The following is a 26,823-nucleotide window of genomic DNA, read 5'->3' on the forward strand; positions in this document are numbered from 1 at the left end:
CCGGACTGCAGCCGCCTCTTCCTGTCCTGCGAGGAGGGAGACCCACACACCTCCCCGATGGCCTTTCCCCTTGCCTCGCCAAAGTGCAGCAGCGGGGGCAGGACGACTCAGGGCTTCCGTGCATCTATACCCCAAACATCTGCCCTGAGAGCCCGCCTGGCCCGTCCCCAGCCCCTGCGAGGCCAGAGGCCCGTGTCCCCACCTGCCCTACCTGCGGCCCCTTCTGCTTCTCTTCCTGGGCCGCGGACTCGGTGTCGCTTCAGGGCTGCAGAACCTGGCATCAGGAGCCTGGCCCGAGTGGCTGCCCCCACCACCGCTGGTCACCATGGGTGTATTTCAGCCACAGGCAGCATGCAGGCAGCTGGGGGTGGGGGGGGACTCCCCCAACAGTGGCACCCACCATTCACTCCAGGGATGGAGGAGAGCCGGGGGCCCCACAGCCAGTTCTGGAGGGGAGTCGGGCCTGGGTGGGGTGGGGCGGAGAGCCCCCCAGAGCTGCCAGCAGGGGTGGGGAGGCCCAGCAGAGCCCCATCGGGGGGCATCTGCCTCCTCCTCCGCCGCAGGCCTCCCGCCCCCTCAGGCCCACAGATGACAAGCAGGCACAGGTAGGGCAGCCTGTTTATTGACCAGACACTGGGGAGCCACGGGCGGGGCGGGGGCCGTGCTCCCCTTCCAGCTACAGGCCGACGTCCTTCCCTGCCCCGAGGGCCGCGGCCCAGGGGCACCTCCGAAGCAACGGCCGGGGTCCAGCCCAGGCCAGGCTGCAGCGGGGCAGAGCTGGGCAGGTGAAGGCTTGCAGGGAGGGGAAGGTTCTTTCTCCGAGCGGGGAGCACGCAGACTGTTACAAAAGAGGGTCTGCGTGCGGGTGGGGAGCAGGGGCCCAGCGGGCAGCGGTGGGGGCCTGGCCGTCAGCTGAGGAGGGGTGCAGACCTGTCATTGGTCACGGTCGGCTTCAGCTGGACGCTGGCAAAGGGGTTCCTGAGAGAGGAGAGGAGAGTGGTTTTAGTGCCGGGACGGGCACCGTTGGGCACCGAACCACCTGGGCTGCCCAGGCCCCAGGGTCCCCAGCGGGAACCCGGAGCAGGGAGACCGTGGAGCCTGCTGGGGACAGCCAGGGATGGGCTCTGTGCACAGGGCCAGTTGACTGCCTGCGCCCCACGGCCAGGAGTCACTTCTTTCTCCAAAACCTGAGGCAGTCCTGAGGGAGCCTGTGTCCAGGTTTGGGGAGCCGCCGCCCCACGAGGCCAAGAGGACCCTCCACCTGCCCGTTTTTAGACATGCCACGGACACACACAGCTCAGCAGCTCACACAAACCCGGCCCATGCATCCCGGGGTCCCGGAAGGTGGCTGGGGGCAGACACGGGGCCTCGGCCGCCCCACACCAACAGGACACACACGGGGTGCACGCACACCGGCGGCCGTGGGCCAGCAGGGCTGGACCAGGGCTCAGCCACCTGTCAGTCCAGGGAGCTGCGCCCTCCCCTGCATGCCTGAGGCCACAGCTGACGGACAGACGGACTCGCCAGACAAGAGGTTGAGATGGGACAAGATGAGCACAGCAGAGGCCGGCACGCAGCCTGGTCCTCGCGGAAGCCTCCCCTCGGAGTCCCTAAGGGGCTCGGGGGGCCCTGCTTGGGCAGGGACAGCAGAGGACAGCGGGCTGGGCGTCATCAGGCGGCCCCAGGGGTGACAGCACAGATGGTACGAGGGACACGGAGGGCTCGGCACGGACAGGACTGCACCCCCGGCGAAGCACTTGGCTCTCAGGCCATTACCTGGGGCAGGGGTCGCCTCTGGCACAGCTGGGCTGGTGTCCACGGCAGCTGGGGGGCACATGGGCTGGGGGCCCCTCCCTGTGTTTTCTAAGACACTGAGATAACTCGGACGGAATTTTTAAAGGATAAACTAGGGAGAGCGGCCGACTTATTGGCGCACGGCTTCCACGTCTGCGCGGGGACAGAAGGATCCTGCTTGGCCCCGTGGCCCATGAGCTTCTTCTGATGTGGAGCGCGACGAGCCCGGCGTTCAAGGCCCTTCCCACCCCGCGAGCTCCCCCAGGCGTGCCAGTCTCTCCTGGCCGACGTGTGCAGACCGGCCGCAGCTCAGAGGCTCGGGGGGCAGCGGCCACCTCTGGCTCCCAAAGCCAGGTGTGCTGTGACAGCGATGTCTGCCCCAGGCCCTGCCACCGTGACTCGACTCTGGCTCCAGAAGGCGGCTCTGGCTCTGGGCCCTTGGCTGTCCCCAGCCGGGGTCAAGGCAGGGGGCGTCTGGGGGGCCGCAATGGGGCAGCTTTGTTCAGGTGGAGGTGGGGGTCGAGCAGCTCCCGTGCGGGGCCAAGCGGCTGTGGGCGGCACACCCGACTCCTGCCCTGGTCCCAGGGCCGGGGACCCAGCCGCAGCAGCTGGGGCCGGAGGGGGGCGGCAGGGTCAGAGAGGCCCCCCCCAGAGGGTGCCTGGCCTCCGATCCCCCTTTCTCATCTTCCCCAAAATTGAGTGCAGGGCACCGCGCCATCGACACCGCAGGTCCCGGGGGCCTCCTGCCTTTGGGGAAGATGGGGCTCAGCAGCTGCCCCAGGGTGGGCGCCCGGGTGAGCCCGGCAGGTCAACCCCCTGCTGACGCAACAGGACAAAATCCCAACCCAGGGCCCCCTGCACAGTCCCTGGCCCCGCGGACATCCGTCACTGCCGGGGGAGCCAACGTGTGACCACAAACCACCAAGATACAAGGAGGCTCCAGTCGCGCCGGCAAAGGGCGGCAGGGACCATCTGGATGGCAGGGTCTGCCCCAAGCCGGCCCCTCCCGTCCCCACGGGAGCACCCCCGCTGGGCCCCGGACGGGGCGGTCTACACTCGGCAGGGCAGGCCCAGGGCCACCGGTGCCGCCAGCTCCCTGCCCAGCCGGGCCCCTCCCCAGAGGCCGATCCAGCACCCGGTTAGCAGTCACGCTTCGGGGTGTCGCGGGGCACAGACCCTACAGCCCTACAGCTGAGGGGGGCCGAGCGCTACGGCCCAGCACCTCTCCACTTCAACCTCTCGCCGCGCACTCCGGGCGTCGCCTGTTCTGAGTCCACTACGTGAGGGTGAGCGAGAAACGTGATCGGAGAAGAGCAGCGTCGTTTCGGGGTGCGGTTCCCAGCCTTCTGTGGTTCTGGAGCAGAGGGAGCCCAGATTTCCACTTCATCCTCAACTTTCTCCTCTGGGGCCTGACTGGTCCCTGTGCCTCCGGGACGCCCACCCTCCCGGGGTGGAGTCCACTGTGTCCCGCCCCTCAGGGCCACACCCAGGGGGCACCTTGGCAGAGCAGGCAGGGGTGCCTCAAACTCCCCGGGGGCCCTGACACCCACCCCGGGTGACTCCTGGGCCAGGCCCAGTCTGTGGGGGATGCCCCGGCTCCCACGGGGGGCTGCAGCCCTGTGCCTGGGGGGCGGGCTGGGGCAGAGGCTGGGCTCCGTCCAGAGCCCTGGGGCCAAGGGGCAGCGGGGGTGGCAGGCGTAGGCCTCCTAAGGTCTCTTGGAAGAAGGAATCTAGAGGCAGGGAAGGCATTTCCATCCGCCCCGTCCCCAAGTGTCAAGAGCATTTGTCTCCAGAATTCTCCAGAAGTTTCTCACGCTGCAGCTCAGATGTGGTGAGAGAAGAGAGTCCAGGACTGTTGAAGCAGTCACTGCCCGTGGGGAGGAGCACATCACGGCGGTGCTCTGTGGGGTAGAGGATGCGGGCGCCAGCTTCGTGGGCAGGCTTCTCGGCGACGGGGTGGGGCAGGCACAGACGGGCCCTGGCCCGGAGCGCCGGGCTTCCCCTTGCTTGTTGTCGGGGCTTGCTTCCCTGGAGCCCGGCGGGAGGGGCCGGCACGGTCAGGCTGTGGGCAGTCAGCGAGGGCACCCGCACGCGGTGGCCGGAGGCCTGGTTTGCAAAGCCTGGTGCGGCCTCTACGCAGCCCAGACGGGGCGCAGCCGCCGTATCCACCTGCCTCGGCGGGCCTGGTGGTCCGACCCCAAGACCCACCCTGGTGTCCCCAGCCCCCCAAGAGGCCGCAGTACTCACCAGCCAGGGAGCCGGCCGGGCCGGGTGCGGGCCCGAGCCCACAGGGGAGTGTCTGAGTGGACACCGAGCCAGGGGAGCCCAAAGCTGGCCTCACAGCCCATCACCAGGCCTCGCCCCAACTGCGGCCGAAGCACCCCGCAGAGGCAGGAGAGGAACCCGGGCAGAGGGCCGGGGCCTGACCACGCGTAGGGGTGCGGGAGGTGCTGGGGCGCAGGGGGAGCAGCCAGTCAGGCCCGCAAGCTTCCAGACGGAGGGCGGAAATCCCAGAGCCCAAGGAGCAATCCAAGGAGAAGCGAAAGCCCAGGCCGGAGCGGGGCAGGCCCGGCAGACCGAGCAGCGCGGAGCTCGGGGCGACTTACTAAGTCTAGTGAGGGGCGGCTCAGAATCTGGCCACTTCCACTTCGGCGCTGCAAGGAAACACAGGGCTCCGTTGGTGGCGGGCGCAGGGGGCACGGCCGGGGCAGCCTAGCCCCGAGGCCACAGGACGCAGGCTGGCCTGCTGAGGCGCCCGGGCCCCGCAGCGGGCCTGGAAGGACGCGCCACACTCAGCTCAGTGCAAGAAATAAAACTTTTATTCAAACGACTGCAGTACAGGGCACAATTCAGATTAAAAAAAAAAAAAAGAGGAAAGGAAACGAAAATATTTTGAGCACTTTACATCTTCATACAAGTGTCGCAGTTTTGTGTCTACATTCATCCACTGAGCATGGAATCCCCTGGATTTGAGATCTTTTAGCAAAATGAGCACACACCACGGAAGGCTCTCTCTACTGGGTCCACGTTCTGGCTTTGTTTTTTCCTCAAATATAAAATGGGTCCGTCTGTGTCTTGAGCTGCTTCTCTCGCGAACGCTCCCAGGAGAGCGGGCGGAGGGTTTTCTTAGATCACGTCAGAAAAAGCGTCCACAGCTTCACGGGGCTCCCGGGGCCGCGGCCTGGCTCCCTCCCCAGACTCAGGGTGTGAAGAGGCAAAACCAGTAGCCACGGAGTCCGGCGTGTCTGCTTCTGAAGTCACTGAGACACACGGACAGACGAGCGCGCTGGGGCAGGCCGGGCGGTGGGCCTGCTGCCCCCTCCCCAGGGCCGCCCGGGCCGGGGCTGTGGATCCCTCGGGCTGTGCGCCGCTTTCCAGGACGCTCGGGGCGGCGGGGGTGGGGTGGGGTGGGGTGTCTGCAGCTCTTTGGAAAGTCCGAGCGGCTGCAACTGCCCCCCCCCCCCTCCGCCGCGGAGGGCCCATGCCCTGGGGCCGCCCACTCTGTGCTGCACACGGGCCCTGGCGTCCGCGGGAAGAAGCGCTCAGGGGCCCGGCTGCGGGGCTGGGGGCCGTGGCCTCCCTCACAGGAGCAGCCAGCTTCCTCAGGAGGCCCCCCTGCTTGGCAAGACCCCTGGAGGGTGCGGCCCTCGGAGGGGCGCCTGCGGGCCGCGAGCCTCCCGACACAGATGCCAGCGTCCGCTGGGGGAGTCAGATGCAGGAGTAACAGTACGCACACCGGAGTCCATGCAGATCTGGTTTTGTTTTTCAGGAAAGAAAAGTCCTTTTCCTGTTTTGTTTTTTGTTTTTTTTTTCTGTTTTCTTTTTTTTCTTTATTCTTTTTTTTTTTTTTTTAAAGATTTTTCTTTTTCTTCAAACATTAGGCCTGGCTCGCGGTGAGCCTTCGACAAGGGACAGCGCGTCATGAACACGGCGGCCGCGGAGCAGAGGCAAGGACGCCTGCCCCCGCTGCCCCGCCAGCAGCTCCTGCCTGGCGGACACGCGGGGTGGGGGGCGTGTAAACACGGGGAGCAGAGATGGGGCAGCACCATGGACCCTGGGGGAACTCAGAGTCTGGGGTCACCATCAAAAGGCAGGACAGGGCAAGTGAGGAAGAAAAAGAACCCGAGAACAAACCAACGAGCGCAGAGGAGGGAACTGATGGAGGCCAGACAGGTGGGGGGGCTCTTCCGAGCAGCGGCTGCCCGTGGTCAGCGTCCTCACACTGTGGACACCAGCGTGCCGCTGCCGCTGTGAAACAAAGCACAGGACGCTGCCGGGCCGCACGCCTCTCCTGCAGCAGCTCCGCCAGCAGCTCGGGGGTAGCAGCCCAGCCCTCCGCGCCGCCCGGGCTGGTTCTGGGGATGGGAGCCCAGGGCCAGGCGCCCCCCTTGCTGCACCAGGAGGGAAGGGCAGGCGGGAGAGCAGCGGGACCAAGGGGCTTCCTGGAAGGCGGGGCCCCTGGGGCCACGCTGGGCTCCCGCGGGGAGGGCCCACTCCCACCCGCCCAGCTCTCCGGACCCCCAGGCAGTATCTGGGGCTTGGGCTGCTGCCTGAGACACCCGCCACGCAGACAGGGGAGAGAACGGGCGCCCGCCCGCCTGCCCGGACCCAGAGCGTGGCCTCCAGTCTCTGGCAGGCCCCACGGAGCAGGCCGTGGAGCGTCTGTGAGCGGAGCCGGCCCTGTCCACCCACCGCCCCCAACGACGCGTGTGAAACCCTTACCTGCTCACAGCCCGTGCTCCGTAGTCATCTAGACCCTGGGGAGGAAAAGCACCACGGGTCAGGCTGGGGTTCGCGGGGGGAGGTGGGGTCTGCAGGACAGGGGGCGGCCAGGCGGCTGTGCCCTACTGCAGCCGAGGGCACGGGGGACCCCTCCAAATGCCCAGCAGGGACAGCCCAGCTCCGCATCCAGCCAGTGGCAGACCGTGCATCGAGCGAGCTCACGCTCACGGGCACACGCCCGATGGGTCCTCTGGTGACCTCTCCACACACATCTCCTGGATGAGCACCAAGGCAGCTGAGCTCGGGCTTGCTTGGCACATCTCGGGGCAGGCAGGGGGGGCCTCCCGAGGACACCAGCCTGGGCCAGTCCCTGGATGGGACACGCCCCTGCACCCCGAAACACCAGCGGCAGCTTCCTGGCCTTGGGGGAGGTGCTGCCACCCCAGGAGGGAGAGCCCTGGCTGTGGGGCTGAGGGATGGGCTGTGGGCGCCACCTGGGGACACCCTCCTCGGTCACCTCAGTGCTAAAGCCAAAGCTGGACGATGGACACGGGAGTGGTGTGTGGTGGCCAGACCACACAGCTCAGCTGGCTGTGTCCTGGGCCCAGGCAGGGCTGGATGGCGCTGGGGCGTTGCCTAGGGCCCGTGCTTCTCCCAGGCTGGATGAGAACCCCCTTCCTGCTGCTGCCTGAGCACCAGCCCTAACCTCACCTTCTCTGGAAGCTTCCAGCCCAGGGCCTTAGCTCCACCCCCCAGTCGAGTCCTTCTCACTGCGCTTGTGCTCCTCCCGGGAAGGGGTGGGCAGGCCGCTCAGATGGTGCTGCGTGTGGCCCTCCCTGGACCTCACCCACCTCGGCCACCGCTCTCTGCAGCCCTGGGCAGGCCTGATCTGTGGGCGTCACCGCTGCCCGCGTCTTAGAGAAACTTCTTCTCACCCCTTGCAGGGGCTGGGAGCTCACCTTGGAGTCAAGGACTGGAAACCCCGCTCCTGACACCCCCCGGGAGACCAATGTTCCAGAACCTTGGGCTCCTACAGCCCTAGGAACCTGCCCATCCGCGCACACAGCCTGGCCTCACGTGGACTTCAGAACCACCATTGCGTGCTCGAGGGCTCCACTGGGACCCAGGCCCTGACCTCCTGCCTCTGGCCACTTGGTCCTGGGTCACCTGGGCATACGTGCCAGGCCCTGGCTCCCGAGGCCCCGAGACACAGCAACAAAACGGTTCTGGCCGCCTCCCAGGCCTCCGGTGCAAGTGCTCGTGTCCACACTCGGGCCTAGGAGCCCCACGGTCTGAGGCCACTGGTGCCCCCACCAGAGGGGAGGCTGGGCAGAGGGGCTGCGGAGTTCACCTGGGAGAAGGCAGGCACAGCCACGCTGTAGGGCCTCTGCTTGAAGGTACCGGCCGTCTGGGCAGGGAACGCACGGGATGACGTGCCGTAGTCGGGGGGCGGGAGGGCCAGGTCCTCCTTGTCCAGGAGGTTCCCCGTGCTGCTGCTCTTTCCCTGCTGCAGGCTGCGGAGATGGGGGTGCTCAGGGGCTGGCTCCACCCCTGCCCGGGACCCCGTGGGGCCCCCACCTTCCCCTTGGACCCTCGGAGAAGGCCTGGCGATGGGCTGCCCTGGAGGCCCAGGAGCAGCCTCACTGAGCCGTGAAACGGGGCCTGAAGGTGTGGCAGAGGGACTCCCACAGCCGTGCCCCCAGCCCTCCTGGTGCCACTCAGCCCCTCGGGAGGGCAAGGGAAGCCCCCACCCCACGGAACACCCGTGACCCCCCAGGCTCCCTGACTCCCGCCTCACAAAGCGCACTGCAGCCAAAACCTGGGGGCCTCCGACGCACAGCATGCTGGGCCGAGAAGGCACCAGAGCCCAGCCGAGCCGTCTGGGCCGAGAGCAGGGGCGGCTCGCAGAGCCGCACACCCACGGTGCCCTGTTCCCAAGCGGCCTCTGCAGAGCCAAGGGCCAGCGCCCTGGTCAGCAGGCTCACCTCATGTGCAATCTGTCGCCGCCGTCGCCGTCCAGAACCCGGGTGTAGGAGAAGGGAAACCAACCCCGCCTGCAAGAGAAGACAGGTGAGAGCGACCTGGGGCCCAAGAGCCCTAGTTCCCCGGCCCGCTGCAACCGTCTGGAGGGAAGGTGATCCCACATTCCAGGGAGACCCCAGACCCCAGCCTGCGCCCTGGGCACACACCCGGCCCTGAGCCCCCGCCCCGGACGGGAGGCTGCGGATCCCCGGCAGGAGGGCAGGGCTCCTGCGTCTGCAGCAGCCAGGGCTGGTTTCCGGCCACATGGCCCCAGCATCAGAGCAGCTGTCTGGAAGGCGGCAGATGCGCCCGGGAGCAAGGTGGCCTAGCGACCGCCCTGCCAGGATGGGGGCTGCTGGGGCTGCGGCAGCGCTCCGACCAGCCCCTCCCTGGCCAAGGCGGGGGCGTCTCCCATCTCGCCAGCAGCCACAACCGGATGACAGTAGCGGGGGCACGGCCCCGCGGTCGAGCGAGAGCGAGAGGCTGGCAGGGCCTCTGTGTCACACGTGTTAAGGAAACCGTGAAGACGCGGCTCCGGGGACACAACAGCGTGACCTCTGGAACCCCAGCACTCGGGCTGGTCAGAGGAGCCTTGGGGGCAGCAGGAAGCCTTGGGGTGGACGGTGGGCCTCGGCCAACTGGGAAGCCACAGCCCTGACAGCGGCGGGGGGGGAGGGGGAAGGGGGCGGTGCCTGACGGGCTGTGTGCACGTGTGGGGCTCTGGGCCAAGTGGGTGACGCAGGGCAGGGTGGGCAACGGGCTGCTGAGCGACGGTGGGGCTGGGGCTTGGACAGAAGCCGTCACGTCTGTGCCGCGGGGACCGACTGAAAATGCTCAGTGGGAAACAGTCGGGGAAGGACCCCGAGCCGCCAGGACGTCTGAGGGCCTTGGGGCCGGGGGCAGGCGTCCCGAGCACAGCAGAACGCAGGGCAGGCTGCCCGCCCTGACACCCCGACGGCCGGCTAAGAGGGTGCGGCCGGTGGACGCTTACATTTTGGTCTTCTCGCTCTCGCCGTAGTGCCAGCCGTCCCGGGCCTCAGGCACCAGCAGGGTGATGAGGTCTCCCTCCTTGAAGCTCAGCAGGGTGCTGTTGTCCCCGGCCGCGTGGGAGAAGATGGCTTTCACTCGCATGCGGCCGTTGCGCTCCAGGCCAGCCGCCATGGAGCTGGAGCGCGGCAGGGTCTTGTTCTCAGCTGCAGGAGGACAGGCAGGAGTGAGGGGCTGTGCCGGTCCTCCTGTCAGCTCGGCTGCCCCGGGGGCGGGGCGGGGCTGGTGGGGGCCCTGCCTTTGGACGTCAGAGTCAGAGGCACATGGGGCTGCAGACCTGCCGCAGCAGGTGTGGGGAGCTCGGGGCCTGGGTCTCGGCTCCCCCGCCTGCTCATCACTGACCCTTGAGCTGGGGGACGCGTGGGGTGCCGCCCACGGGAGCTGGGGGGGGGCTGTTCCACCCTCCCCTGCAGCCCCGCGGTGTCCCCCCTACAGCCCGCCACTCGCCAGAGGCCTAACGGGAGGCGGGGGGAGCCAGGCGACGCCTGAGGATACAGGACAGAAATCTCAAAGGGGGTCAAGGTGCCACCCAAGAGCACGCACACACTCGGGGCCCGGGGGCCTCCCCAACCTCCCCTGGGTGTGACACGACCACCCGGGGCTGGGGGCACGTCCAAGCCCTTACTGGCTGCGTAGCTGTTCTTCGGAGCCACGCTTTTGCGCACGGGGAGCGTGTTGGAGTAGGAGTCGCTCAGCTTGCTCTGTGACTGTGGAGGAGACGAGGTCTTGGGCTGGGCGGCCTTGCGGTCGGCCCAGGGGCTGTAGTCTTCGCCATCTGGGCCCGAGACGCCATTCATGACGGGCGTGCTCTCCTGGGCAGACAGCCGCTGTGGGGAAGAGGCGGGGGGTGGGGGGGGGCGGCGGCGCGGGAGGGCCTGGTCAGGCGAGGCTGGCTTGGAGACCCCTCAGCCCAGCCACCCCGGTGCAGGGTGGGGGGGCATCTTTCCACACCCAGAAAGCTTGCTGGAAGCTGCAGACTCACCCCCACAAACGGGGCCAGCTCAGGGGGCACCGGCAGGGGCTTGGCCCCCGGGATGGGGTCTGAGATGACCAGGCTGGACTTGGAAGCCGACAGGGCGCTGGGGAGGACGGAGCCGTTACTGCTGGCCATCTGCTGCATCAGCTGCACCGCGCGGTCTGGGATCTTGTTGGGGTCGGCGCAGGCCTGCTGCCATAGTGGCAGTTTCTGTGCCAGCAGCTCCTTGCCCTGCAGCAGAGGAAGCAGGGAGGGCAGGGGCAGGGTCAGGGCTGGCCGGGGAGGGGGCCGTACCTGTCAAGCCTGATGGCTGCTCTTCACCAGGTGGGGACACACAGCCAGAGTGGCCACCTGTGAGCCCTGCCCGCTGGCCCCTGGGAGGGCTGGGCTGTAGCAGTGAGCCAGGCAGTCATGAGGCCACCAGGGCTCAGATGACACCAAGGTCCAAGCTGGGCAGGGGCCACCGAAGAAGGAAAAGGAAGAAGGAAAAGGGGACGATGGCCCAGTAGCCATGCAGCTGACTGACGCACCGTGGGTGACCTCGAGGCCCTGGGGATCCTGGCCACAGGCAGGCCAAGCTGCAGGGGGTGCAGGACGGCAGGACCCACCAGGCAGTACCCGGTAGATGCAGGATGCTAACTGTCCCTGCCCCCAACCCAGGGGCCCAGAGCCCAGCTGTCCCTCTGCGTGCACTGGGCCTGCGATCAGCTCGGCCAGCCTAACAGGATGAGGAAGCCAGGGGTCTGGTTGGGAGGCACCAGCCTGAGGTTCCCTGTAGCCCACCCGGGTCTGGTGCCTCCTGCATGAGCCTGTCCAGGGCCTGGGGGGCTGTGCCCTCCCCTCTCCCATCTGGCCGAAGTGGCACATGACCTTCATCCCACTGCAGAGCCTGGAGCTCCCCTGGGTGGCTTGCTCCCCAGCTCAGGGCCTCCCCAAAGGCGGTCTGGCCCTCGTGGCCTCTCTCCACTTCTGACCTGGGTCTGGGCAGGGAGGGGGCGTCTGTGTGGGAAAGCAGGGAGAAGCGAGGAGAAGGCCCTCTGAGTGGTTCAGACCAGGGCCCAACAAGCCATGGCCTGAGGGCTGGCCCCCGTTCTGTAACGTACCCCGTCTGTCCCTAGTCGGGCTGCTTCTGCGCTACAGCAAAACCCAAAGTGTTACCTGCACCCAGGCTGAGATAACTGGTTGACAAATCTGGGTGGTGGTGACAAGAGGCCTACAGGGACGCGGCACCCAAAGGAGGCAAGCCCAGGTCTGTGACCCTCGAAAGGGCTCCCTGTTGGGGGCGGCGGCCCAGCCCAGGGCTCCCACCTGGTGACGAAGCCCGTCCGTGGGGCTGGGACACACCTGCCAGGGAGACGCCTGGGGGCCCTCGGGCCTCTCTCACCTGGCTCGGGAGGGCTGCGTCCAGCCCCTGGGGGTGGGGGGGGAGCACCAGGGCCTTGGCAACAACCCTGCCTCCGTGCGCCTGCAGCACTGGGGAGTCCTGACCTGCCATGGGGCCTGGTGCCACCAGAGGGCGCGGGTGCCCACAGCGAGCCGGTGTGTGTGGGCGGGGCCACCTCTGCAGCTCCCAGCTCCCAGCTGCAGGCACCGCACAGAGCTCCTGGCAAGGCTGGCTTGGTGCCCCAGGGAGCCCTCCCAGCCCCCACAGGGGACGCACGTCCTTGCACTGTCCTCACCCCGCACCTGTGGCCGGGCCCTCAGGAAGGCCAGGAGGCAGAGCCTCTGCGCAGGGAGGGCGGCTCCCCTTCCCAGTCCAGGCTGGGTGAGCAGAGAGCAAGTCTCAGGTCAAGCACACGTGCGTGAATGTGCATTCACACTGCTGATCCACCGGCCCGTTCGTGGAGAAAGGATGTGAATGCGGCTGCCTAGGCAGGCCCTCTGAGCTCCTGGAAGGTTCTGGAGTGCTCCCTCCCTGGCTCCTGACTACAGACTATGCACAGAGGCCTGTTCCTGCAGGGGAGCCAGCCCCAGGGGCGACACCACCCCTACAAGGGGTTTCCCTGGCACCCAAGCCATCCCCAAGGAACCAGCCTCCAGCCACTGTCCTCAAAACAACAGCCGGCAGCTTCTAACCAAAGCCTCAAAGGTCCCCGCGGCATCTGGCTGGTGACTCTTGCTACTCGCACGCCGTCCCCCGGGACGACCCCAAACGCTCGGTATTACTTTGATCCCGCTCCACGGGGAGCGGCCCGCGCAGCGAGCACCCCCACCTTGGAGTGGTAGGCGGCCGAGTTCTTGGCCACGGCGCACTGCTTCTCCACCAGGAAGCAGAACCTCCTCCTCTCCTCGGTCAGGGCCGTCTTGTAGCCGTCCGACACGTAGTTCTCCAGCTCGCCCTGCTTGTTGCTGATGGCGTCGATGTACTGGGGGCGGAGAGAGCGGGCGACACGCGTGAGCAGATGGGACACCAGGGGCCACGCCCAGCTCTGGGCGCCCCAGGCCCCCCACCCCCGCAGCCATGCCCACGCCGGCGCAGACCCTGCTGGCAGATTGTCGGTGAGGCCCTGGAGGCATCGTGGCGCCTCCCGCGGTGCTGATCCAAGCATCTGAAGCCGCCCTGACGGCGGCCGGGAAAGCTCACCCGGCACGACGTGTGTGAGAATGACTAATTCACACCCAAATCCTGCGGGGGTGGCCAGAGAATGCAGGAGACATTGCTTGAGGCCGGGGCACGCTGGAACAGTCGGATTTGCAGGCTGGAAACTTTGGGTAACAAAACACCCTCAAGCCGTAGGCAGCCGTCGCGGGGGGTGGGGGCACCCAGACGCACCGCTCGGGGACCGCCGTGCCCCTGCCTGGGTGTGTGCGCGTGTGATAGGGCCCGCAGGGTCCCGGCGCCTCTCCCCTGCACCCTCCGCCCCGGGTTGCTGCCCTGTGCGGCCCTGGGCTCTCCTGTGCCCCCCGCAGGCCCTGCCTAGAGGGCGCCTCCCCCACGGCTCTGACTCAGCCTGGGGGGCGGTGCTGAGCCCAGGTGGGCGCCGGGAGGAGGAGGTGCACAGAACGGGATGTTCCTGCCGCCTCCCTTCCCTTCCGGGCAGCGCTGCCGGAGGGGCGAGCACCCGCCTGTGGGTGTGGCTTGTCCCCCGCGGCCACCGTGCAAGCTGGGTGCAGGCTGGGTGCAGGCTGGAAGCAGCCACACTACCCCACTCCCTGTGAGGCCTGCCCCCAAGACCCGGGCCCCCCACCCCTGGGGACCACACGGCTACCCACGCAGAGCTCCACTGCCCCCTTGGGGAGGACGGTTACCGGGACTCCCCATCATCCGCCCACCGTCCGCAGCCCCAAGCAACAGGCCCACCCCCCGTGCCTGAGGGGACCCAGGACGGCTCTTGGGGACCAAACCCCCCTTCCCCTGTGGCCACCCCCGCCCCGTGGCCACACACCTCCCTCACCTCCCCCCCCCCTTCCCTGAGCTGCCTGAAGACTTTTCTCCTGGTTATGAAACGTGCGCCTACCAGCACCTCCCCTGCACCGTGGCTCTTCCCCAGGCAGGGGAGCAGGCCTGGCGCTTGGCGGTGCCCCGGGAGACGGCGGGGGGAGGGGCTGCTGGGCACAGCTGCACTTCACGGGGGCGATTCCAGCTGTGGCCGTGGAAGGGGGCCTTCCCAGGGGAGGACGGGACAGCCCGGATGGACGCACACCCCCAGGGCCCCATCCTCAGCATTGGCACAATGCTCCGTGGCTTCTGCGCCCTCCCCACCCGGGCCGTCAGGGACACCGCCGTCGCCCTACAGGCCTCAACCACCCACAGCAAGGGCACCTTCCTCGACGCCACTCACCGGCTCAGCCCAGTGCCCACGAGCCCCTTCGGGGGGCGGCCTCAGGATGAGGGGTTTAACCCCCAGGGAGGCCCCCAACCCACCCTCTCCTGGTGCCACCACCTCCCGCTGTCCCAGGGGCTGCTCTAGCGTCCCCACCAACTGGCTGGGGGCTGGGGGAGGGCCAGGCTAACCACGATGGGCTGCCCGCCTCGTGCAGGGAGGCCCAGGGAAGACCGCCCAGAGCAATGGCCTCCACGCTAGCTGTCACCTACGGGGAGGAGAGGGACCACTGAAAGGTCAGTACGGGACGGCGTGGAAACCGGGACGTGGGGCCCCCTGGGTCTGCCCGCCCAAGCACCGAGCACAGCTCCTTCCAACCCCAGCCCTCGAGCTGCCCCGTGGTCCCACCTGCATGCGGTTTCTGGGTTTTTAGGCTGTGGCACATCTTCGCCAGCGGTGTGCCCCGCTCCCAGGAGTGGAGAGGAACGGTGCCAGGCCATGCGGTGTGGGGCACTGGCCTCATTTCGGGGCCTGGCAGCCTCCACGCCGGGGAGGGAGGGGAGTTTTATTTTTAAGATTTCCATTTACTTAAGCTCAGAGAACGGCTGAGAGCAGCGTGGGTCTCAGGGGACGGGACGGAGGTGGAGTGCACGGCCCTGGGAGAAGCAGGGGGGCCGCGACCTGGGGACCGTGCCTCCCAGGGAGCGGGGAGCGGGCAGTGGCCCCAGCTGGAGCTACAGCTTCCTCTGTCGAGGAATGACAGCCGCCCTCCCGGCCTCCTCTTCCTGGATGCAGCTCCTTGAGGACCGAGACCACAGCTTCGCTGGGCACATCCAGGAAATCTGGGTCAAGTGGGGAGCTTTGCCGTCGAGGGGGACAGGCGGTGCAGCACGGCCACCCACGGGGCCCGGGCCACACCGGCTTGCTCCAGGCAAGGACACCCACGGCCCTGAGCGCGGACGAGCAAGCACGCACCCACGAGCCTTCACGCACCCTGCAAGAGCGCAGGGGGACAGGACACGGCCTGGCCCTACACCTCCAATGACTTAGCTGCTGAAAGCGGTCCGAGCCGTCCCCGCCGTAGGCAGGCGGGCAGGTGGGTGCTGTGGCCGGCTCGTCGCTCCCGCCCCTCCGCCGTGTTCCTGCTCGGCCTACGGTGCCATGGCGACAGTGCTATAGAAACACCCAGCTGAAAGCGTTTAAGAACGCAGAACGCTCCCGCTTAGTCACCCTGGGCTCAACAGCCCTGTAATCCGAGAAGACAAAAGTGATCAGAACATATGTCTCCTCTCAGAGCGAGCAGTGACTCACAGGGGGGAGGGGCGCTCGAGAACAATCCTCGGCCCACGTGGCCGTGGCGCCCCACGTTCCTCAGGGCCCTGACGCTGCCCCTTCGGGTCTGCGGCTCATGGATGAGAGCATCGTTCCGGGCCCTGGGCTGTCACCGCAGGAACCGACCCCCAGGAGGCAACCGAGGAACTCAGCTGGCTGCGGGGACCAGGAAGGGGCAGCAAAATCTGACCCCCATGCTCTGTCTGGACTCTGGGTACCTGCCAGCCGCACCAGCGGCTGTCCTGGGCCTCGCTGGCCATGCCTGCGTCCCCTCCCTGGGGGGCCGGCCCGGTTCTCAGAACAGGAAGGCCGCGGGCATCAGCGGCTGAAGCCTCACCAGCCTCAGTCCCCTGGGGGGTGGGCGTGGCGGGGCCGTGGGCACAGGGCAGTGCGTCGGGGGAGCCTGAGGGTTTCATTCCAACACGAGGGGCCTGAGCAAGACTCAGGTCGCCCTCAGGCCTGTGAGGGGAGGGCCAGCCGTCCAGCTCCCTGAGCCTGGGGGCTCCTGTTTGCAGGGGTGCAGAGCTGCGTCAGCATGGCAGGAAGGTCTGCAGACCCCACGTGCGGACGCCCTGCCTGGCACCCTTGCAGCCCAGAGGCCTGGGCAGAGCGTGGGGCCCCTTATGTCCACACCCGTGGGCCAGATGCCTGCCCTGACAGATGCCCGTCAGGCCCGCAGCGCAGCCTGTCCCCCAGCCCCACCCAGGGGTGCGGTGAGCTCGGCCCCTCGGGCCTGGAGGAAGCCAGAGGCTGGGTTTAGCACCGGCTTTGCCAGGCAACCCCTGCTGAGCTGCGAGGCCCTGGGGGTCTCCGTTCCTCCGCGGGGGGAAGGGGCGGGCCCGCCTCGCCCACGCTGGCACGCCGACACTGCAGCCCTGGCCTCCTGCGGCCACGGAGCTCCTGCCGCTCCACGTCCACGCCCAATTTCACAGACTTGATAGGAAAAGAACACGATGTATCTCGCTAGTATTTTTCAGGGCGATGACATGTCAAAGCCACGTTCTAAACACGTTCAGACAAGGGCTGTCACTTAAAAACGTTATTACAACAAATGTCATTAAAACCAACATCGCCTGTTTCTTACGTTTTTAAGGTGGCCGGGCCTGGGTGTGAGAGGTCAGAGGCCACGTGCCCGACATGGCCCCCGAGGGCTCTGCGGCTCTGATGCCCAAAACGTCCCAGACCACTCCCGGGCGGCCGAGACGGTGCCGAGGCCACAACCCGCCGCGCGGCTCCATCTGGGCAAGCGGGGGCCGGTGGGCACAGGCGCGGTGTGCGGGGCGACACGGCCCCCGCGGCCCAAAGGTTCAAAGGAACAGAGGGCGTCCCCCAGCCTCCCTGTCCTGGGACCCTGGCACCCCTGATGCCACCTCTGGACACACAGGCCCTGACAGGGCGCAGAGGCCGCTGCTTTCTCAGGCTCGGCCGGTGCGCCTCTGGTGGGACGGCGTCCACACCGCGGCCGGGAGACTTGCCCACAGACCGCCTCGGGCGTGGAAGAGCTTTTTAAGTGAGACCGGGAGGTGCACAGAGGGCTTGAACCACAAGCACGGCGTCAAACTCCACACGCTGATGGGACCAGCCTCTGCCATGATCTTTTTTGAAGACCTAAATTATGGTTATTTTGTTTTTGTTTCGTTAATTACACACCCCTTTAAATAGAACAAACCTCCCCCCTCGCAGACTGGGATCTGGATGTGTGCACCTCCTGGAACACGCGAACCCAGGGAGGGGGGCGGCCGCCACGAGGAGGCCTGCGCCCCCCGCTTCTGACGAGGCCGTGCTGAGGATCTCCCTGGACCTCCTCCTCCAACACAACCAGCGTGGGGCTGCAGAACCTCTCCCCCCATGGCTGCATGGCCCTGGGGACGGGAAGGGACGGGAGGGGATGGGAGGGGACGGGGCCTGGCTGAGTGCTCCCCGCAGCTCCGAGTGCTCAGCAGCCGGACCCTGCCCGGGTCAGGGGCTCCAGGGGCTCGGCCGCCTGAGAGCCCCATGCGGCCGTGGCTCACCGTGCTCAGGGCAGCAGGCCTGGCCCACCCTCGGGGGATCCCGGGCAGGGTCCACCCTGTCTCTTTTCCTTCCCAGGCGCTCACCTCTGCCTTTGGGGCCCTGACAACCCCTCTCTCGGTGTATGGAGCCTGTACACAGGAAGACACCCCACTTCCCTGGACCCCAGCCCACCACGTGCCTAACGTGCGTTCTTGGGTTTTCTATCCGTCAAGATACCCCTTGGAGGGTGGGGTCCCCTGCCTCTGCCCATCTCGTTCTAGTCAGAGCTGGGCCAGGCTGGGCCAGAGGAGGCAAACACATGCAAGGCTGCCGCCTGGCCTGCAGCACTGGCCACTTCCACACCAGCCGCTCACGAGCCCTGGGACCACCGGCCGCCCAGCGGGACTGGCTGCCCGTCACAATCACCCAGAAGCTCTGACGACCCTGAAACAGTGCCACCGCTCACACCTGTGCGTTGGGGAGGGGGACGCGGGCTCCGCGGAGACGCCGAGGGCCAAGGGGACAGGGTCATGCAGCATGTCCTCCACGGCCCAAGCACCCTACGGCCCCGTCCACAAGGACGGGCGCTCCATGGGTGCCAGGAGGTCTGGGGAGTGGCCTTGGCCGTCAGGACGGCCCCTGGTGCCTTCCCTACTTCTAGATGCCACCCTCGTCCTACTTAGTGCCCCAAATGCCTCTAAGCACCTGTTCCCTGACCTACAACTAAAATCAGTTCTCTTGATGGAAATCCCAAAACACAGCCTCAATTACCAGCGGTTCTTGCAAATGGCCGGCTCTGACCCAGTCCCGTTCACAGGGAACCCCTACTGACGGACCGACACCCAGTCGGATCAACGTCCCTTCTGCCGCATGGGCAGTGGGGTGCTCTGGCTCGGCCTGGCCACAGAATGCACAGCACAGGCCCTGGGGGAGGACAAGCGGATGGGGGCGTGTCCGGGGGGCGCAGAGCTGCCCGAGGAGCCCCCAGGGCTGGCCCTGCCCCGTGGGCAGCCCTTCCTCTCCCCAGCAACCATTCTACACACGTGACATCGGGGGGGGGCGGGGGGAGGACGCCAGCAGCTGAGCCTCCTGAAGGACCACCCCCTCTCCCTGGCACCGAGCAAACCCGTGCCTGAAACCCCATGCTGGAACCCCCAGCCACAGTGTCCAGGCCCGCGCCAGCCCGTGGCACAGGCTCAGGCCATCTGGTTTACCACCTGCTCTGGCAGGGGAGTGCCCCGAGGGCAGGGGCTTCGGTGAGCCTGCCTGGGCCCCGGGACGCAGGGCCTGCCCCCCCCGGGCTGCATGAGGCTCGGGGCCCAGGAGCACAGGAGTCTGCGAGGGAGCACGGAAGGCCGTCAGCTGTGTCTGAAGCCCACCCCACGCCCCTTCCCTGGGGTCACGACTCTCCTCCTCCTCAGCTCACGGATGCAGCCCCAGAAGCCCACACAAGTCAGGATCCTGCCCCTCCGGGACTCGGGAACACCACGTGGGCACATCTGCCTCTCCCAGCTCCTCCGCAGGGCTGGGGACAGTCGCTACAGCGCTCTGCAAACCACCTGACCCCATACAGTCCCAGCCAGGCCTCCTGAAGTTCTGTGTGCTGGTTCCACGGTCCCTTTGCGTCTGCCCTCGAGGAAGGAAACTGAAATAATGGGACACATCCAGGCTGTCACGGTGCGGCACCTGGTGCTGAGCACCACACGACCTACCCCTCCCGGGAAGGGGCTCAGTGACCTGGGAAAAGTCATGATAAAACCCTTGGATGATCACAGATCCAACAGAAGGAAGATGGGTTTGGAGAAGCAGGAGACCCACAGGTGGGGCCTGAGCAGGTGCTCGAAAGAGGGAGGGGGATGCTGCTCTGTGGGCGTTGGCATGTGGGGGGAGGACCCACCCCATAAAGGGGCGGGCAGGCTGGGCGAGCCTGGAACTTGCCACCACCACACCCCCTGCAAGGGGCAGGGCCAGGAGGAGAGTCCAGATCTGCCCACCAGGCCTCACAGCATGGCCTGCATGGGGCAGGGCCAGCCTGGGTTGTCCGCCAGCCACGTGTGGGGTGACCAGGCGCTGCTGCACAGCAGGTGCCGGGGAGGAGGAGGGGCAGGGGCCGGCCCTCCTGGGGGCGGGTAGGCTGTGCTGACGGCCAGGGCTTGGGGGGTGACCCTCAGTCATGGAGACCGGGGTGGACGTGGCCAGCTCACCAAGCTGGGGCTCTGCCGGGAGACCCCGTGCAGCGAGAACAGAGCCCCCACCTTTCCAGCAGCACCAGACGAGGGCGTGCAGAGAGGGTGCATGCAGGCCCTGACGTGTCCCCTTCCGGCCCCGCTCTGCAGGCCCGAGGGTCCAGGGTGGCGCAAGGCACACTGAGGGCCGTGGGTGGCTGGGGGCCACATGCAGCAGAGTCTCCGGACTCTGCAGACGCGGGGGGAAGAGCTGTCAGGGCCTCCACCAGCCCCGCCCACCCCCGGTGTCCTGGCCATGACCCCCACCCTCCAGCTGCAAACTCTGGTGACGGCTTCCCGGGGGCTGGTCACAGCAACTCAGCTGGTCCAGGCCCAGGCCCTGCTCAACAGAGCTCCCACATTCGTGGCCGTGAAAGGAGAACGTTCTGACACAGGCAACAGCGTGGACCAGGCTGGGGCGTACGGTGCTGAGGCGGGAGGCCGGATGCGGAAGGCCACACGGTGGTGACCCATTCACACCAGATGCCCGGACGGGGCCGGTTCACACGCGGACAGCAGATCACCGGCTGTCTCAGGGGAAGGGGTGCCTGCGGGGGGGCGGGGGCCTCCTTTCTGGGGTGCTGGAAATCCTCTGGGCGGAACATGGGGACGGCGGCACAGCTGCAGGGGTGGGCACGCTCCAGGCCCCCGCCCACCCTACGGCATGCGAAGCACATCTCCAAGCTGATACCAGGGAAAGGAAAAACTGCCTTGAGGGGGGTGCACAGGCTCCGACCCCTGGACGAGCCGGCCTCCGTGTCCCCGCCACCACACCCCCTGGGCCCCTCAGCGGGAGCTCAGGGCAATCACACCAGTGCTGAGGGCGCTCCTGGCCTCCAGCCGGGAGGGCATGGGGGACGGGGACTGTTCACCTTTGAAGCTTGGGTGAGCAAAACGGCAAAACACCACGGAGGTGACGAAACCGAGACATCCAGCGAGGCGTGGGCTTCTCACCGCTCAGCCTCACAACCCGCTCCTAGACAGGACTCTCTCTGCAGATGACTCTGTGGGACGGCCTCGGGGACAGGCCCTCAGGGCTGACGGGCTGGGGCAGTCCCGGGAGAGGACGTGGCAAGAGCGCGGCGCCAGGACTTGCGTCTGACTCAGGAGCTGCCCGCCGCTGCCCCGGGCAACAAGCCCCTCCCGCTCCCCTCGCCGGCTGTGCTCGTTAGTTCTCACCTGCTGTTGCCAGGACCGTGCACCCCACCAGGCAGGCCCGGCACAGAGGGGGGCAGCGGGGGGGCCTGTCACCTGCACCCGCTCAGGGAGGGCGCGGGGCGCGTGCTCCTCGGGCACCACCCCACCTCTGGGTCCCGGCATGCAGCCGAGGGACGTGGGCCCGCAAGCAGGCATGCGTGGTGCACCTTGGCTTGTTAACCGCTGCCACCTGAAGGGGGGGCCTCGTGCCCACGCCCGACCCGGGGTGCTTCCCTTGAAGCAGCTGGGAGAAGCTTTCTCGAGGTTTCCTTTGGAAACAACGGGCGTCCTCCTTGTCTGAAGTCCGCGCAACCTTGGGGGGTGGGTGTCCTGGGCCTGACCTGTGTCAACCTGCACCCGGGGGTTCACCCCAATATCCGGGGTTCCGGTAGCTCCGGTGTCTGGGGCTGTGCCCACCATGGGCCACGCTGTCCTAAATCCCCGCCCTGCTCCGCGCCACGTGCTGGCCGGGCCACCTGCCTCATGCAGCAGGGCTAATGGCCCCGTCCCCGCGGCGCCGGCCGGCCGGTCCCACCTGCAACTCCTTGTCCGAGTACTTCTGCGGGTTCTTGCTCCCCTGGCTCTTCTTGCGGAGTTTCTTCAGCTCGGCCTGGCACTTGTCCAGCGCATCACCCTTGCTCCTTTGCTCCGTCTGGTATTTCTTCAACGCGGCCTGAGGTACAAAGATGCGAAGATGCCACATGAAGCAGAGACCGATGAGCCGACCGGCCTTCCCACTCCCTGCCCCGCGGCGGGCAGCTGGGCCCCGAGGGCGCGGGCAGCACCAGCTGCCGGTAGGAGGGACCGGGCGCACGGGGCACCCAAAGGCTGGCGCCCCCCGGGCTGCACTTGTCGCGGACGGGAACCTGCAGGACCGGGAGCTCCCGGCAGACGCAGGCGCCCCGCTGGGTGGGGGGGGGGCACTACTTACACTCAGGTACCTGGAGTCCAGCTCCACCTTCTGCTCCAGCTGTGTAAGCAGCTCATTGTGGAACGACTTGAGCTGGATGTGGAGGAAGACGCCAGGTGGTGAGCGGCCAGGGCGGGAGGGAGGGAGCCGCCCCCAAGAGGTGCACCCCGGACGCCGGCCACCCCGAGGAGCCCGCGGGGAACGTCCCACTGTCCCGGCCTTTGTGACCTCGGGGGCTCCACTCCAGGCAGAAAACAGCAAGAGCCCCTGCGAGCCCCCTGCTCTGTGCCCGGTCCTGCTGAGTCCTTCTGTACGTCCCTGGCCCCCTGGAGAGTCAGCTCCCCAGTATGTGACTCCTGTGAGGCCTGGGATACGCCCCCACCCTGACGGCAGCCACATGCCTGTGCAACGTGCCCTGGGACACACGGCCAGGGCACACAGCCGGCTCTTCCCCTCCCTCGGACCGGCCGCCCCTGCCTCCGTCCCTTCCTCCCCGGGGCCCTCACCATCTCTTCCAGCTGATTCTGAATCTGCCGGTGGACTTCCGCCATCTGAAAGAGAACGTCTCCTGCAAAAGCATGAGGGTGGGGAAGACACAAAGGAGAGAAAAGGTAAGTTCTCCGCACTACGGCCCCTCCACCCTCCTGTGGCCGAGGAGCAGGGCGCTGGTGGTCGGGTGCAGGGGCCTGGGCTGCGGGTGACCAGCAGGCAAAGGTGCGGGGATGGGGCACCAGGCAATGGGAGGGTCTCGAGTGACGGGGGATGCCCAACCTCAGACACTGATCACTGGGGACTTTGGGGGGCGTGGGTCAGAGTCCTCAAGCGTCTGCACCAGACCGGCAGTGCCCAACAGAAGCAACAGGCTGCATATCTCCAGCCCATGAGCGAGCCATGAGCACACGCATGTCTGACCCCGCGTGGCCGCCAACCACCCACCCACTCCGGGGCCAGGCGACACCAGGGCCAACAGACCTGTGCCCACCCTCCCGCCAGTAATGGGGCCAAGAGGAGATCTGGCTGCGGGCCCCAGAGGGAGGCCTGCGGAGGCGCCCGGAGCACGCAGGGCCTCTGGGGACAGCGGGCGCGCACAGCACAGCTCTCCAAGCATCTTTTCTGGAGCAGCGACATTTCGGGGATGCTGATGGTTCAAGCCCGTCATCACAGGAGACAGGCAGGAGGGAGAAGGTGGCAGCACGAGGAGGAGGCTGTCCCCCAGAGGCTGCTTCCAGTCTGGGTGTCGGCGACACGGGCTCATGTCACCTGCACACAGGGCGCGTTCCTGGGGGCTGACCTGACATGAGGCCGCACCTCCCGAACTCTCTGCAGCAGCCAGCGTGCTGCCAACCGCCCCCCCACCTCCCGAGAGGAGGAGCAGAGACAGAGGAGCCGGGGAGAGGCCGTGGAGGGCGGGGGGCTCAGCCTCGTTCTCCCTTCTCCGCCAGCTGCCACCCTGAAGTGTGCTCAGGACCAGCAGGCTGCAGCCCAGGGCACGACAGTGGCCAACAGGCCCAGTACCCGCCCCCGAGCCAATGCCCCCAGGACAGAGGCCTAGGCCCAGGCCGCTCACCCAGAGACCCTCCGGGCAGCCCCGCAGCGCTGGCACGAAGGACGCCCTCCTTGTGGCCCAGGGACAAGCTGACCGGGCGGCCGGACCGTGCTCGTCGGAACGGCTCCTATTTGCTTAGTGCCGTTCGCAGAGCCAGTGCCATGAGCATGCTGTGGACACGATGGATCAGGGGGCGGGGGTCACTCTGCCCTCAAACCCCGTCCCCAACGTGCTGCTGGCACCAGCAGCCCTCCCAGCTCACGCCTGGGCCCCGTGACCCAGAGATCCTTCCTGGGGCAGTTGCGAGGGGTGCCCTGGCCCCCAGAAGGCACCCTGGTGGGGGGGTGGGGTGGGCGCTGCCTGCCGGCCACACGGGGGGCACCAGGCCCACTCTGCCTCCCAGAAGCACCCCGGGCTCTAGGGCGGCCCACCACTCGTGGCCACTGGCTGTTCCACGAGCTGCTGACGCTCACGGGGCCTGCAGAGCCCCCGCTGAGCCCAGGAGCCGCCCGACCTGAGGCCCGCAGGCTCCACCCCACCCTGTGGGGCCCCGGGCTCTGCCTTCGGAGCTGAGTCGCCTCCTGAACCCATTTTGCCTCAGAGAGACCACAGATGTCTGCTGAGGGTGACAGCACCTGCCCGGAAGCTGGGACCCCGCTGTCCCGCCACGGCCTCCTCCCCGCCCAGGCCCCTCACGCCTGCCCCGGGGCCAGCCTGCGCGCAGGCCTGGGACAGAGGGGAGGCACCGGGCCTGAGTGTGTACGGGTGAGTGCGCGTGTGAGCACGAGCCTCCGTCGGGCAGGGCTGGGCCCTGTGCACACGGGAAGCCCGGCGGCTGGGCTGCGAACACGCGGCCCCCGGACCAGAGCTGTACCTGCTGGGTCTGTCTGCAGGCCCGACGCACGGGAGGCGACCGAGGAAGGGACACGGGCAGGGCCGGACTCCAGGAGCTCCCGGTGCACAAACCCCCTAACTGTGCGGTCACCCGGTGGTACCGCCACAGATGGCAGCACGGCGAGCACCTGCGGGGCCCCGGGTCCCTGGACTTACTCCTGCTCTGCTCCAAGCCCTGGCCTGGCCTTGTGGCACCACAGGGCGTGGCAGGGCAAGGGGGGCTGTGGCTTCCCGTGGTCAGGTCGGCGCCCTGACCACATGCGGTCCACAGTCAACCACACGCGGGGTGGGAGGGCTGACCAGCCCCACAGGGCGCCAAGCCTGCCCTGGTCCTGACCCTACTCCCATCAACCCTGACTCAAGGCCCAGAACGACAGGAGACGGAGAATGACAAGGAGGGGCCTGGGCCCAGTCCTGGCCGAAGGGAAGCCCATGGGACAAGAGGAGCGAGGGGGTGCTGGCCAGGGCGGTCCGGCCCGTCGCAGACACTCGGGCGCATCAGCACCTGCGGGGGGACCTGGGTACCGGCCTCGGCCCTCAGCACCGCCACCTGCGGTGTGCAGGGGGTGCGTCCCGCGTACCTGGAGCGGCGCACACAGCCAACCCCGACCCACGGATCCCGCCTCTGGATGCTCAGAATCTGTCTAAGCCCCAAGAGGGGCAGCTCCAGGGTGATTCTGCTTCTCGGCGCTTCTGGCGTTCTGGAACTTTCTCAAAACAAACACCCACTACTCTGAGATGGGGAACACATTGTGGTCTCATTTGTGACGGGTCTTCCTGTGTCAGCGGCCGGGACCCACCCTCAGTCTCCCTGCCCGCAGGCACCTGGGAATCGGTTAGACCGAGGCCAAGGGGTGCGGGCCCACATGGCACAAGGTCTGGCCGGCACGGGGAAGGGCCGGACTGGACCGGAGGGCCTGCTCCCAAGCGCCCACCCCCTGCCCCCACGGCAACCTCAAGGGGCATCAGCCTGCGTGGCAGCGCCCACACGCGGTCCAGCCGGTCTCCCCGCAGGGGCGGCACCCAGGGCACCGGCCTGTAAGTTAACAAGATCAAACAGAAAACGAATGTTTCCTGAAAATTCTGTGTGCGAGCAGCTTGCGGAGAACATCTGAGGAACACAACCCCGCAGAGTAACCCCTTCAGAAAGGAGGTCCCGACGCCAAGAGGTGCATGAAGCTCTGTGAGGAACCGCGGCCGCTGCACCCCTGGCTCTGCCGACTGCTCAGGAGCACCCCGGAGTCTCCCCCCCACCCCCCACCCCCAGCAGAGGCCCGGCCCGCCCCCCCGGCCGTGCTGTCGGTGCGCCGGTGCAGTGCGCACACCGGCTCCAGGCCCCAAACCCAAGGCTGCACCAAGCAGCCCACACAATTTTTAAACTGCATTTTACAAGCAGCTGCAGGAAGCCATATGCTCACGAACCACGCAAGGCGGTGGCGGGGGGAGAACGAGCAGCCCAGGCCCTGGACCCCTGGGGCAGGCGGGGTGCACTGGGCTGGCTGCGGGGACCGGGACCCCGCCTGCAGGGCGAGGCTGGCCCCAACATGGGCCCCTGGAGGAACAGGGAGCCACAAGTACCACACTCCCTGGTCCCGGGGCGCCTGTGCCTTCCGGGGCCCGCGGGCAACCTAGCGGGGGTCCTGAGAGCCAGAGCCAGCAGGGGCCGTGTTGCATTTCTGGGTTCCGCGAGGCACTCCACCCCGTGTCCCAGACAGCACGAAGGGGGACACCCTCCCAGGGGGGAGGTGGCCGCGGGCTGCCCCCGCCTCCCGAGTGCAGACGCATGCGCCCCGGGGAATCTGTGTCCTGGGTTCATAGCACAGGTGGCTCAAAAACTTGACGAACCGGGTTTAAAATAGCAGCGCAGACCCAGCCCTCCACAGGCCAGGGTGGCGGAGCGGCCAACTCGGCCCACCGCCCGCCGGGGCGCCAGGGCTCCAGAGGGCGTGCACAGAGGGGTGCCAGGCGGCAGGTGCCCACGGCCCGGGCTGGGGAGTCAGCAGAGCCTGGTGGCCGGGCTGGAGGGGCCGCGCAGGCTCGAGTCACAGGCGTGGAGAGGATCTGCAAGCGGGGAAGGGGTAAAGGCCACGGGAGCAAGGACAGGAGTCGAGGCCCGCGTGGGCGCCGTGGCTTCCTGAGGGACCGGCCCCATGCAGAGCACAGAGGCATCTGAGTCAGAGGCCGCGTCCTCCCCTGCCCTCCGAGTGTTTGCCGTACCAGCCAAGCAGCCAGGGCAGCGGTGAGTCACCTGCGCACGCCCCTCAGCTCCCCGTTTTCACATTCCAGGTCCTGCCCGTAACCTCAAGCAGCTTTCGGGCAAGGAGCGGAACTTGGTACACACGGCAACGCCCCTCTGCAGGGGAAGCAGGGGCGTTCACGCACGTCAGTATATGCACGCACAC

General features: G+C 67.5%; 1 protein-coding gene across 9 annotated transcripts in view; it reads right to left on the reverse strand.

Moving 5' to 3' along the window:
* BAHCC1 (BAH domain and coiled-coil containing 1) overlaps positions 1–26,823 on the reverse strand; it is a 318,708-nt gene that overhangs the window by 258,949 nt on the left and 32,936 nt on the right. For 2 of the 9 annotated variants that reach the window (XM_049114519.1, XM_049114520.1), the window contains exons 4-11: positions 22,488–22,549; positions 22,003–22,074; positions 21,607–21,744; positions 12,775–12,927; positions 10,568–10,792; positions 10,211–10,412; positions 9,530–9,731; positions 8,502–8,570 (exon numbers count right to left, since the gene is read on the reverse strand). In XM_049114519.1, the coding sequence (XP_048970476.1) occupies positions 8,502–8,570; positions 9,530–9,731; positions 10,211–10,412; positions 10,568–10,792; positions 12,775–12,927; positions 21,607–21,744; positions 22,003–22,074; positions 22,488–22,549 (1,123 nt within the window). Of the gene's footprint in view, positions 1–606; positions 979–1,776; positions 3,823–4,400; positions 4,449–4,591; positions 6,043–6,516; positions 6,552–7,867; positions 8,031–8,501; positions 8,571–9,529; positions 9,732–10,210; positions 10,413–10,567; positions 10,793–12,774; positions 12,928–15,318; positions 20,102–21,606; positions 21,745–22,002; positions 22,075–22,487; positions 22,550–26,823 lie in introns of those variants that run through there. The other 7 variants (XR_003144605.3, XR_004818463.2, XM_025468272.3 and 4 more) reach the window with 7 other exon arrangements.

The sequence above is a fragment of the Canis lupus genome, chromosome 9, assembly GCF_003254725.2.
Source record: "Canis lupus dingo isolate Sandy chromosome 9, ASM325472v2, whole genome shotgun sequence".
Taxonomy (NCBI): domain Eukaryota; kingdom Metazoa; phylum Chordata; class Mammalia; order Carnivora; family Canidae; genus Canis; species Canis lupus.